The sequence below is a fragment of the Mustela nigripes genome, chromosome 1, assembly GCF_022355385.1.
Source record: "Mustela nigripes isolate SB6536 chromosome 1, MUSNIG.SB6536, whole genome shotgun sequence".
In the NCBI taxonomy this organism is placed as follows: Eukaryota; Metazoa; Chordata; class Mammalia; order Carnivora; family Mustelidae; genus Mustela; species Mustela nigripes.
In genome coordinates, this window is record NC_081557.1 from 202,306,930 (window position 1) to 202,320,536 (window position 13,607).

Consider the following 13,607-nt stretch of genomic DNA (forward strand, 5'->3'; position numbering starts at 1 on the left):
GAAAAGGATTCGTTCGTGAGTGCTATATTGAGTGGGCCTTCTCAGCAGTCCTGCGTGGCCTGGGGGTCCTTCCTTTTGCATCTGCCGGGTACCCCCTCGTCCCAGAATCCCTTTTACCTAGTTACATTGCAGTCCCTTGTCACACGCCCTGTACTGTGACCCCACTGAACTGTTGATTGTCTAAGAGGTAACTGTGAACTTTCAAAGTTTGTGCCTTTGCTTATGGTTTTTTTCCCGAGCCCAGAGTCCTTTCTTCGCTAGTGACTTTGCCGTCCTGTGTCAAGGCCAGGCATCCTACTGCTTCCTTACAAAGCTTTCCTGGGCACATTCATGCAGAGTCAGGCGTGCCTGTCCCTGCTGGCCGCATGTTCTTCCTCATCGCGCCAGCAGAGCACTCTGCACAGCCCATGGGATGGGGCTCGGGGAGAAGCTCAAGATGGGGCTGCAGTCTGTGTCCATTTCCCTCTGAGACCAGCGCTGTGTGTACAATGAATAAATAATTCTCAGATTCACTTTGAAGTACTATGTTCATAAAACAGAATTAAAAGTGTTAGATTATATTTCACAAAACGGTAAACAGATTTTAAGATAATGTGTATATAACAATGAAAGTAAAGCCCCCTTCCACAGTGTTGAGGCCAAAACAGATTTCTGATTTCACAAAGCCAGTGTTGTCACATTTACTGGAATGAGTAGCTTCTCCAAGAGCCTCTGAGCCACGTAGCACGCCCCCCGCCCCCGGGAGGCCTGCCAGCCTGTCTTTCTCTCCCAGGTGAGCATCTGTCTGGAGTGCAACAGCAGCAAACTGCGGGGCTTGAAACGGAAGTGGATCCGCTGCTCGGCCCAAGCAACAGTCCTGCACTTGAAGAAGTTCATCGCCAAAAAACTTAACCTTTCGTCTTTCAACGAGGTAATAGTTGTACCGCAAACAGAAAGTGTAGCAAATCTTTCCTCATTTGTGGAAGTGATACTTCTAAAGGTCTTCAGGGTTTTTTGTTTTTACATCTTTGGAGATTTTAAATCAGAAAAAAAAATTTTTGGTTTGTTTTGCGGGCTCCCAGTTAGTGTGATGGGACACAGTGTGGCCAGATGAGGGCATGGGGAGCCCCCTAACAGGAGAGACAGCAGTGAGGATGGCAGGGAGAGGCTGAGATGTATGAAAGGCCTTGCTCTCAATGAGAAACACCGTTCTGTAATTTCACAAATGGGTTATTGGCTGGGTAGGGGGTGAAACGGTTGGGAAGGTTGATAAGGTAAAATACTTCCAGGTATTTTGTGGTAAATGACGGGAATTGAATGAAAGTCTGCACCTCTGGTGTGCACAGGGGTTGGTGGCTGGCAGCTCTAGTGAGTACCTTGGCTCAGATTCTCAGGGAGCCTTCCCGAGGCAGCAGCACTTACACTAAGCCATATTTTGCTTATGGGACAGATGGGGATTTGAGAAACCAGAAGGCAGATCATACTTGGCTAAATGGTGACCCCCACAAAAGATATGTCCATTTCCTAACCCCCAACACATGTGAACATGACTTTATTAGAAAAAAGGTCTTCGTCAGTGTGTCGAGAATCTTGAGATGAAGAGATCATCCTAGATCATCCAGCTGGGCCCTAAATTCAGTGGCAAAGGTCGTTATAAGAGGAGAGCAGACACAAATTGCCTCAGTCAATTTTAAAAGGTAGATATCTTACAAAGTGTCCTCTCTGACTACAGCAGCATTAAGTTAGAAATCAGTAACAAAAGGAAAACTGGAAAGTTCGCAAAACTATGGAAATTAAACGGCACACTTTTTTTTTTTTTAAAGATTTTATTTATTTATTTGACAGAGATCACAAGTAGGCAGAGAGGCAGGCAGAGAGAGAGAGGAGGAAGCAGGCTCCCCGCCAAGCAGAGAGCCCGATGTGGAGCTCGATCCCAGGACCCTGGGATCATGACCTGAGCCGAAGGCAGAGGCTTTAACCCACTGAGCCACCCAGGCACCCCAAACAGCACACTTTTTAAAAGAGATTTTATTTATTTATTTGAGAGAAAGAAAGACACAAGCAGGGGGAGCAGCAGAGGGAGAGGAAGAAGCAGACTCCCCATCAAGCAGGGAGCCCCCCAGGATCCAGGACCCCAAGATCATGACCTGAGCCAAAGGGAAACACTTTGCCAACTGAACCACCCACGCACCCCTAATCAACACACTTAAACAACTAATGGATCCAAGAGAAATTGGAAAATACTTAGAGAAATATGAAAGTGAAAACACAACTTAACAAAATCTGTGCGAAGCAGTGCGAAGGGGGAAATTATTGCTATCAATACTTACATTAAAAACAAGAAAGATCTCATCAACAACCTAAATTTACCACTTGAAAAACTGGAAAAAGAACAAACTAAACCCAAATCTAGCAGAAAGAAAGAAATACTAAAGATCAAAGCAGAAATAAATGGAATAGAAAACAGAAAAACAATAGAGAAATTCAGCAGTTCTTTGAAAAGGTCAATAAAATTGACAGGGCGCCTAGGTGGCTCAGTTGGTTAAGCCTCCGACTCTTGATTTCAGCTTGGGGTATGATTTCGGGGTCGTGGAACTGAACCCCGGATTAGGCTCTGTGCTTAGCACAGAGTCTGCTTGTCCCTTGTCCCCACCCCTCTATGTTTTCTCTCTCTCTCTCAAATAAATAAAATCTTTAAAAATCATATATTTTTTTTAAAGATTTTATTTATTTATTTGAGAGAGAGAGTATAAGAAGGGGGAAGGTCAGAGGGAGAAGCAGACTCCCTGCCAAGCAGTGAGCCCGATGCAGGACTCGATCCTGGGACTCCAGGATCATGACCTGAGCCGAAGGCAGTCGCTTAACCAACTGAGCCACCCAGGTGCCCCTAAAAACCATATTTTTAAAAAAAAATTTTTTTACAAACTTTGGACTAATGGATTAAGAACAAAGACAAATTATTAAAATCTAAAATGAAAGCAGAGGCAGTATTACCAATTCTACAGAAATAAAAGGGATTGTCAGAGAACACTGTGAACCATTATATGCCAGCAAATAGGATAACCTAGATAAGTGGACAAATTCCTGGAAACACAGAACCTACCAAGACTGCATCACAGAGATGCAGAAAGTCTGAACAGACCTACAACTGATAAGGAGACTGAACCAGTAATCAGAAATGCCCAAGAGAGCAAAGCCCAGGACCGGATGGCTTCTTAGGTGACTTCTACCACTTAAAGAAGAATTAATACCAATCCTTCCCCAACTTTTCCCAAAAAAAATGAAGGGGAGAGAAACTTTCCAGCTCATTCTATGGGGCCAGCCTTACCCTGCTATCAAAGTCGGACAGAGACACTGTAGGAAAAGAAAACTATAGGCCAACATCCATGATGAGCACAGATGCAAAAATCCTCCATGAAATACTAGCAAACAGGATTCAGCAGCATGTTACAAGAACTATATACCACAACTAAGTAGGTATTTCTGAAATGGAACTGTGGTTCAACATACAAAAACTGATCAAGGTAATGTGTCCCAGCAACAGGATGGAGAGGGGAACTACATGATCATCTCAACTGATGTAGGTCTGCAAAGCATTTGACAAAATTCAATACCCTTTTGTGATTAAAAAAAAAAAAAATAGGAATGGAAGACACATGAAAATAAAAGCCATATATGAAAACCCACTACAAGCATCAGACTCACTGGTGAAAGACTTACAGTGTTTCCTTTAAGATCAGGAACAAGGTAGGGATGCTGCTTTCACCACTTCTATCCAACATGGGACTGGATGTTCTAGCCAGAGCAGTTAGGGAGGAAGAATATATAAAACACATCCAAATTAAAAGGAAGAATTAAAATTATTTCTGTCTGCAGATGATATGATCTTACATGTAGAAAACCCCAAAGATTACACACACATATTAGAACTAATAAATTAATTCAGCAAGGTGGCAAGACACAAAATCAATACAAAAATCATCTGGATTTCTGTACATTAGCCATGAATAATCTGAAAAGGAAATTATAAAAGAAAATTGAATTTACAGTAGCATCAAAAAGAATAAAATACTTAGGAATTAACCAAGGAAGTGAAAGACTTACACAATAAAAACTGCAAAAATTGCTGCAAGGAATTAAAGAAGGCATAAATAAATGGAAACGTATCCCAAGTGGGTGGATTGGAAGACTTGATGTTGTTAAAATGTTAATACTACCTAAACAGTCTATAGTTAGAGCAATCCCTATCAAAATCCCAATGATCTTTTTGCAAAAATTTAAAAATTTTTATTAAATCTTGGTGGACCGTGAGTACCCAAAACAATCCTGTAAAAGAACATAACTGGAGGAACCACGCTTCCTAATTTCAAAACTTTTACTATAAAGCTACATTAGTAAAAAAGTGTGATATTGACATAAAGACAGACATTTAGATCAATGGAATTGAATAGAGAGTCCAGAAATGAACCCTTATGTATGTGGTCAAGTGATGTTCAACAAAGGTACCAAGACCACTTAGTGGGGAAAGGATAGTCATTTCAACAAATGATGCTAGAAAAACATCACCATGCAAAAGAATGGTGTTGGATCCCTACCTCACACCATATGCAAAAGTTAACTTAAAGTAGGTCAAGGACCTAAATGTCAGACCTAAAACAGTAAAGCTCTTAGAAGAACACATAGGACAAAACCTTTTTAAAATCCATGACAGTGGCTTTGGCAATGATTTCTTAGATGGGGCAGTAAAGGCACAGTCAGAAAATTTTAAAAATAGACAAATTGGACTTTCTGAAAATGAAAAAATTTTATACAGATTGTGAGAAATTATTTGCAAGCCATACCCTGATAATGGATTACTATCCTGAATATACAGAGAACTCTTAAAACATAGCATAAAAGAAATCGTACAACCTGATTTTAAAATGGGCAAAAGGCTTAGACATTTCTCCAAAGAAGACACAGCCAAGGGGCACCTGGGTGGCTCAGTGGGTTGGGCCGCTGCCTTCGTCTCAGGTCATGATCTTGGGGTCCTGGGATCGAGTCCCGCATCGGGCTCTCTGCTCAGCAGGGAGCCTGCTTCCTCCTCTCTCTGCCTGCCTCTCTGCCTACTTGTGACCTCTCTCTGTCAAATAAATAAATAAAATCTTAAAAAAAAAAAAAAAAAGACACAGCCAATAGCCATGAAAGGGTGCTCAGTGTCACTGTCAGGGAAAATACAAATCAAAACTACAGTGAGAACTACCTCATACCTATTAGGACAGCTACTGTAAAAAAAAATAAGTGAATAACAAGAAAGTAAAAGATGGTGAGGATATGGGGAAACGGGACCCTGTGCACCATTCGGCGGGGAGGTGATGGAGTGTAAAATGGTGCAGCCACTGTGGAAAACAGTGTGGACGGTCCTCAAAAAATTAAACGTACAATCACTGTATCATCCAGCAATTCCACATCTGGGTGTGTTCCCCAGAGAATGGAAAGTGGGGTCTTACTGAGATGCTGGCGGCACCACCGTGATCATGGCAGCATTATGCACCACAGCTGAGACGGGGAGGCACCCTACTGTCTGCGGATGGGTGGGTGGACAGACGGTCGGATGGATGGATAGATGATTGACAGATGGAAGGATGGATGGACAGACAAATGGATGGACAGATGAGTGGATGGATAGAGAGAAGGATGGATGGATGAATGGGTGGATGGATGGATGATGGACAGACGGATAGATAGAAGGACAGATGATGGATAAATAAGAGGATAGACAGGATAGGCTAATGGAGAGATAGAAGGATGGTTGGACGGATGAGCGGATAAACAAAATGGACATACAATCCACACAATGGAACATTCTCCAGCCTTAAACAGGAGGAACATTCTGACACCTGCCCCCACCGGGATGGACCCCAAGGACATTGTGCTCAGTGACATGAGCAACCATAAAGGAATGACACTATGTGACCCTACTTCTATGAGTCCCCGGAGGAGTCAGATCATAGAGACAGAGTGTGCATGGTGGATGTCGGGCTGGGGGACAGGGGGAGATAGGGAGCTAGTGTTTCTTGGGGGCAGTTTGGGAAGAGGAGAAAGTTCTGGAGGTAGAGGGTGGGGCTGTTCGCAACATTTTGAATGATAAAATGGTAAATTTTATGTGTATTTTACCACATTTAAAAAAAAAAAAAAGGAATGAACTCTTGATACACACAAAGAGAGGCGGAAGGCAGTCTGAGGCCTGGAGTTAGCGCAAAGCTGTGCAGACGGAGCAGAGCTGGAGGGATGTGGCCTACTGGCTTCAGGTGGGACTCTGAGAGGTTCAGTCAGTCGTTTTCAACTCCCCAGCAGTGGGGTTTCGGGACAGCCCTGGAGACTGATACTGAGATAGCCAAAATGATTTGCTGGTCTCTCCGGTGGGGCTGCAAGTGGGGAGCAAGTTCGGGCTGTGCTCCTGGGAGGATGGCCTCTGGGGACAGGCTGCTGTGGCCACTGCCCCCCGCACAGTGGAAAGTGAACTAAGAGGTGAGTGTCAGGGCCCCTGGTTAAGGTTGGGGTCCTTGGCATGTGGAGCCATTTGGAGCCCAGGGTCATGATGAGGTCATCCAGAGGGTCGGCATGTAGAAGGGTCCTATCTGGGGGAGGTGGGGTTCAGAGCCACCCCCGGCCTCCCCAAGTGTTCTTCTCCCCAGCCCGGCCTTCCTGCAAACGCAAGAGCCTTCTTCCCCTTGCCCTGAGGGAGCAGTTTAAAAGACCATCTGAGTCAGCATCATTTGTCATCAGGGAAACAAATTCAAACAATGAGACACCACTCCACACCTGTCAGAATGGCCAAAATCCAGAACTCTGACCACCACATGCTGGCAAGGGTGTGGAGCAACAGGGACTCCTGTCCATGGCTGGTGGAGACAATTTAGCCGTTTCTTACAAAACTAAATACACCCTCACCATGTGGCCCAGCAGTCCCACTCTGTGGGGTCTCCTCGAATTAACTGAAACCTTACGTCCACATGAAAACCTGCACGCCATTGTTTACAGCAGCTTTCTTCACAATCGCCAAAACCTGAGAACCACCAAGAAGTCCTTCATGTGTGAGTGGGTGAATTAGCTGTGCTCCACGCAGACCTATGACTCATGTTCACGAGAAACGAGCGCCCAAGCCATGAAGAGACATGGAGGAGCCTTAAATGCACGTCACTAAGGAAAAACGCAGCAGGATTCCAGCTGTGGGACATCCTGGGAAAGGCAGAACCAGGGGGACAGTGACAAGACCTGCAGTGGTCGAGGGCTGAGGAGAGGAGGGCGAACAGGGGGAGCACGTGGCATGTGGGGGCCGGGAACCAACTCTGGGTGATACTGCAGTGGGGGCCTGTCCTGATGCCCTCGTCCAGACCCCAATGTCATCTGTGTACCCTGGGTGATGGTGTCGTGTCTGTGGAGGCTGGTCCACCGTAAGGGACATCCACTCCAGTGTGGATGTGGCTCACGGGGGACTAAGGTGAGCTTAGTCCCCTTAGTCTGCTCCCCTTGGTGCTCTCACCCTCAAACTGCTCTAAAAATAGTCTTTTTTAAAAAGAAAGGAAAGGGGCGACTGGGTGGCTCAGTCATTAAGCATCTGCCTTTAGCTCAGGTAATGATCCCGGGGTCCTGGGATTGAATCCCACATCAGGCTCTCTGCTCAGTGGGGAGTCTGCCTTTCCCTCTCTTTCTCTCTCCTTCTCTCTCTCTCCCTCTGGCCCTCCCCACCGCCCACATGCTTCTCTCAAATAAATAAATACGATCTTATTAAAAAAAAAAAAAAAGAAGGAAAAAGACCATCTGAAGAGCCCATTTACTTTTTCCACTGAGATAAGAGGGACAGACTTGGCCAGGAGACTGACGCAGTGTGGTAACCACAGCTGAGGGCCCTGGAGGGGCCATGGTGAGTGGGGACCCCCCCCCAGGCGCCAGGTGCTCCTGGCCCTCAGGTGGGTTGGGGTGGGGCCTTTTGAGCAGTCCCCACCTGTGCCACCTGGAGATAGGACACGATCCCCCATAGGCGACTGACATCATGTGGCCCAACTGGCATAGCCAGCGTGGCCCAGGGGGCAGATGTGCCGAGCGCCGTGCCCTTGGCACCCTGACTGAAGCCTTCTTCTCCCACCAGCTGGACATTTTATGCAACGAGGAAATCCTGGGCAAGGACCACACACTCAAATTTGTGGTTGTCACAAGGTGGAGATTCAAGGTGAGACTTTGGAAAAGTTGGGTTGTTGGTTGCAAATGGCAACTACTTTTCTGTGCATATTTTTCAACTAGGAGCGTAGAAGTAACTGTCACGGCATTGTGAAAGACCGTCATTGTGCTGCCATCCATGCTGCAGCCGCACGGGGTCTTGGGCAAGCACCATCCCCTGACCACCCTTTGGTGGGCTGCTGCATTCAGAGTGCGGGGGACCCTCACTGATGCAGGAAGCAGATGGCAGGACCCCAACTTGGGCATGACAGCTAGCGGGGGTGATAGCTAGCGGGACCAGGTGGGGCAGCAGATGTGCACGGGTCCCAGGTCTCCTGGACCCCAGGAAGGGGGGGCCGTCCGCGTGGCTGGTGGCTAACTCTCTGACTTTGTCTTACAGAAGGCGCCGCTCCTGCTCCACTACAGACCCAAGATGGACCTGCTCTGAGCCTGGCCCTGGGCCGGCTCTGCTGCCCTCCGTGCCACCTGCGGGTGTCGTGGGGACCAGACTTCTGAATAGAGAGTATTTATAACTTTTGTATGAGAGAATTCACACTCAGCAAGACACTACCAGCACCACGGTTATAAGACAACAAAACACTTCACAGTCTCAGCGGCAGAAGGGGCGCCTCTCACAGACCAGATGGTAAACACGGTGGCCAGGCGACCTGTGCTTGCTTCTCGGGCCTTGGAAATCCGGTCATTTCCGTTGCATTTATGAATTAGGGTTCATGCTAAGCCTCAAAAATCCTTGTACATTTACTGAACCCTTCCTAAGTTATTGAAAAATCTCTCTCCATGGTGAATGACAATATTTATGTTGCCTTTAGCTTCCTGAAGACTCAGAAGGTATATAAAGGGTTAATTTTAAAACCATTCCATTAATTCTATGAGTTTGCCGTGGTATTTCATCATCCACCACGTTAGGAACCGTGACAAGCCCATAGCTCTCCTGCCTGGCCTGGGGCTCTGGGTTCTGAGGCCCCAGGGTGACGGGGGGCTCCACCTGCTGCTACCCAGACACGGGCACTCCCCACAGGGTAGACCAGGGGTGGCTTGGCCAGCTTACTGCTGGTTTGCAGAGCCATTCTTGTTCTCAGACGGGACTGGTGTTCAGTAGGGCTCTGATCCTTCAGGGACTTAAGTTCCCCACTTAATTCTTTCCCGGGTTCATCATGCTGAAGAGAGAGGTGGTGGCATTGTGTGGGGTCTCCCTGAGACAGTGCCGTCAGTCGGAGGAGGGCTGGCACCCAGGGCATACAGACTGAGGTTCCCACCATGTCCACCCCACGCTGCCCCGTGGACAGGAATGTTTGGGGGGTACCCTCCAGCGAGCTTTGGAGAGGAGCCTGCTGGCTGCTCTTTAACTTCCTTTGTGACCTGAAATGCCAGTCACAGGCAGCACACATTTTGTCTACCCCTTTCTCCTCCCAAGTGTTAACATTTTTGTGGGATTAGTGAATAAACTCTGACGGCACATAAGTATTTGTCCCTTTAAAACAGTAACTGGGAACATGGAAAGGCAGCAGGAGAAAGCAGCCGTTCTCCGGGGTCGTGAAAGTGTTCTGGGGTTCTGTGGCCATCCTTGTCCTCTCCATCTGCCCGCACTGTCCGTTTGTCTGTGAGCTCTGGGTTCCTCCCCCTCGTCCTCAGTCACCCCCAGGCAGCCGCAGCCACCCACCTCCTTTGTTCATGGAATGTGTCACCGTCCTGTCTGGAATTTCTTCTCACATTTGCTTTGAACATTATGGTGGGGTTTTTTCTGTTTCCTTTTCTCTTATATACGTGAGACCTAATCTTGGTGACAAGAAAACCATTCAGATTAATTCGGTCCAAGTGATTCTAACATAAGGCCTTTTAGAAGCCTCGAAGCAGGTTCTGTTAGGAATTGGTCACCAGTCACCCCTCCCTGAAGCCCCTTGACCCCCGGTGCTGTTTGCCGTGTTCAGTTCGCTAGCTTGCTGTCCGTCCGAAACACGTCTGTGGGTCGCTCCACGAGGGTCACTGAGTAGGTGTGTATGAGTGCATATGACCTGTCTACCTCAACATACACATTGTTGCTGAAGCCACACTAACCACAGTGTGGTCTGGGCTCTGGCGTTGGAACTCGGCTGTTTTCCTGGGCGGCGGTGGAGGGGAGGGTCCCACAGTGTAAGCATCCAAATTCAAACGATATCAACTCACAGTTCAGGTCAGACTGAGTGTCGCTGTCAGAATCTCCTAATAGATATTTGTGACTTTGTAGCTATCTTTGGAATCACTTGAATTTGCTATGGTGCTAAGTGGATGTATTTCAATACACAGGTGGAGGTGGTCAGGGCCAGCGCTCACACCGCCGGCTGGCTGCTGACCCACCCGTGACCCCCTTTTGTAATCGTGTTACCCTGACAAAACCTCAGCTGCAGACCTACTATTTTTCTAAGATTCCTCATGCAGACTGTCTTCACTGCAGGGCGTCCCCAGGGACCCACAGCCCTCGGCAGATGGGAGCCCAGAGCCCGTGTCCCGGGGCGACTTCTGTGGTCCCCTCCTCACTGGCACGCTTTCATTTCACCTCAAAAGGCTGAGTTTCATTTTTTCCAGCATGCAAGCCAGGATCAGTTTCTTTTGTAACAGACGGAATTCCTGTGAAGTGGTCTTCACGACTGTTGACGCTGGTAATAACACACGTGCTGTTCAGTCACCTTCCTGCGTCACTGTCACCGGCAGTGGGACCCGCTCCCCAGCACACGGGCTCACTACGTGCAGTTCTCATGAAGATAGAAAATTCAGATAGAATATATAATATTGAATTTAAGATTTGGGGGGTTAAAAAAAATAAAACTTAACTTTATAAAATTATTTATTCTATTTTAAGCATTCTATCATATTTTCCCATCCAATTGTTTGGTTTCCGTGGTCCAGCTTTATTTACAGGCATATAAAATGAAATTGTGACATGTTTTGCAAGCTTCTTCTTTTTACTTTGAGTAGCTTAATTTGTACGTTTTTGTTTCGTATAGATGAAGAGCAACATTCATGCTTTTGTGCGATAGGTTCCAAGATGCATTTATTAGATATCTGTTTAAATTGTAATGTCACATCTCTTCTGCTAAATCGAAAGGGAATGTCGGTGGAATTTCAAAATATGTGCATTCAGCTATTTGGTTTTTCCTTCTCACTGTTGTTCCAAGAACGCTGTTCGGGGATGGTTTGTGTGTGTGCCCCGTGCGAAAACACCTGTCTATAATATCTGAGGGCGCATGACCGGGCAGGCAGCTGCCAAGCGCTGTGTGGCCGCCCCAGGTCCCCTGTCTTCAGACCCTGCATGCTCACAGCCCTGGATATGCCACCGCGTATCATACGTGGGATGGTGCTACTCCCCCTGCGGCCCCAGCCCTCCGGGTCCTGCGGCCTCTGATGCCTCCTTGTGGTAAAGTCTTTAGAAATTCGTTTCATTTTTTCCTCAAAGCTCACAGGCGGGCATTTTAGAGCTTTTTAAAATGTGTCATTGAATCGATTGTTCTAGGAACGAGCCCGCTGATTTCTACTTTATACGTGAATATTAGATACACTCTCAAGATGTTGAAAGTAAACAGCGCAGGTAGCCAAATCAGAAAATACCCAGTTTCTCTGTTTCCTCAGGAAATCATTAACACTCCAGCATATCACGTGTGACCTTTGCGTGATAAGCCAGTGGGTTTCTCTGCCTTGGTATTTCAACAAACTATAGAAGTTGGGATAAGTAGATTAGAAAACCATTATTCACACTAACCATAACCCTGCCAGGCAGGGACCCAGGTGGCGCGGCTGGCCACCAGCCCACCGAGGAGGCTCTGCCTGCACAACCCACCCCCCCACCCTCCACCTGCATCGCGTGTGGGTCACCACATCCATGAGCGCATCTGAAGGATGGACTGACGTTTGAGTGTCCCCTAAAATGTGTGTAGCATTAGTGTAAATGTCTATTCCGACAGTTTAATTGGGTCTAAGGAAACCATTTTTCCCCAAATGATGAAGGGTCCAGGGGTGTGAGCCACCATTAGCCTGATCGTCACACGTGTTGCGGTTTACTGAGATGACAATGCAGATACATATTTTTGACTGTTTAATTTGAAAGTTTACATTTTTTATGCTTTGTGTTGGTGTGTAATTTTTGTACTATTGGTGGCTAGTTTTTGTCTAAAATCTTTTTTGGAATATTGCTTAAATGTTTTGATTTTATGATAGTGAAGCTTGTACTCAGTGTTTTGCCAATTAATATTATATGCTTGTAATAAAAGCAAAAGAAAAACTTACCTAAAATTCTTTCAGACTGGAAATTTATAATCTAAAATTACTTGACTTTTGGTTTTATGGGGTTTTGTGGGGCTTTTTTGTAGATAATATAAAATATTTGTATGAGCATATGGTGGATGGTCTGTTGTCTACTACAGTATGATGAAAACACCACAGGCGTTGCTAGTGTCTGAAGGACACACCCCTCACACCATTTTCTGCTTCACCCTGTCCTGAACCCGCACAGGTTAACTCCCTTATCCCGCTTCACGTGGCCCCTGTAGCTGCACAACTCCTGTGGAACTGGCCTGGGGTTCGGTACCACAGGTTTGGCGGGAATGTGTGTACCGTCTGCGCTCATCTGTCTGCTTGGAGTGAGAACTCACTTTGGTGGAGAGCGCCATGTGCCAATGAAAATACTGTTAAAAAAAGAACCTGCTAGTCCCTGTGGTGGGTGGGCTGACAATATTTTACTTCCCTGTTAGGGTGTCAGTCGGAGTTCCCAGAGGAGCAGAAGCTGCAAAGACACATGTACAGGGATCTGTGTCTGTTGTCGTGAGCGCACTAAGAGCACACACGGGTTGTGTTTTCCCAGAATATCAGCTTTATTCAGTTGTAAAGCAAGGCTAAAGCAGTTTTAGGGTCCCAAACTCAATAACGTTTCATTGCATATGTCATTTTGGCTTCATATATCTCACACAAACCAAAGCGCGTGAGAAAATCACACAACAAACAAGATACAAGGGGATAAGTTGTTAATAAACCAAATGCAAAGTCAGCCTGTGAGCGAGCAGTTGAGATGAGGATAAAGTATTCGTTGTGTCCGGGCCATGATGGGTGGTGGCAGGGTGGGGCGGGGGCTCTCCCTGTTCAGAGATCAGTTGGACAGAACTTGGTGGCAGTTGCCTTCTGATCCAGTCAGACATGAAAGCATCATCATCTGGAGAGTCAACGCTTGCTGCAAAGGTCCTGCCTTTTAAAGGAGTTGAATCGATGGTGGGCCTTTGCCAGGTTCTCCTGGTTCTCCTGGTTATCAGTTCCTGGTGCTGTTGGCCTGTGCTGGTCTCGACGGTCCTTCCCTACTTCCGGAGGGTCGCATCTCTGCTTGACGGGACTGACTCCATTTGCTGTCTGCATGCATCTTCAAGGAGTTTGCTCTGTGGAGGCCATCT

At 46.7% G+C, this 13,607-nt stretch overlaps 1 protein-coding gene across 2 annotated transcripts in view; it reads left to right on the forward strand.

The window, feature by feature from the left end:
* PCGF3 (polycomb group ring finger 3) overlaps positions 1-12,455 on the forward strand; it is a 52,223-nt gene extending 39,768 nt beyond the window's left edge. For both annotated transcript variants that reach the window (XM_059378883.1, XM_059378876.1), the window contains 3 exons: positions 773-910; positions 8,111-8,191; positions 8,579-12,455. In XM_059378883.1, coding sequence (XP_059234866.1) covers positions 773-910; positions 8,111-8,191; positions 8,579-8,626 — 267 coding nt within the window. In that variant the 3' untranslated portion in view covers positions 8,627-12,455. The remainder of the gene's footprint in view (positions 1-772; positions 911-8,110; positions 8,192-8,578) is intronic.
* Positions 12,456-13,607: the final 1,152 nt, after the last annotated feature.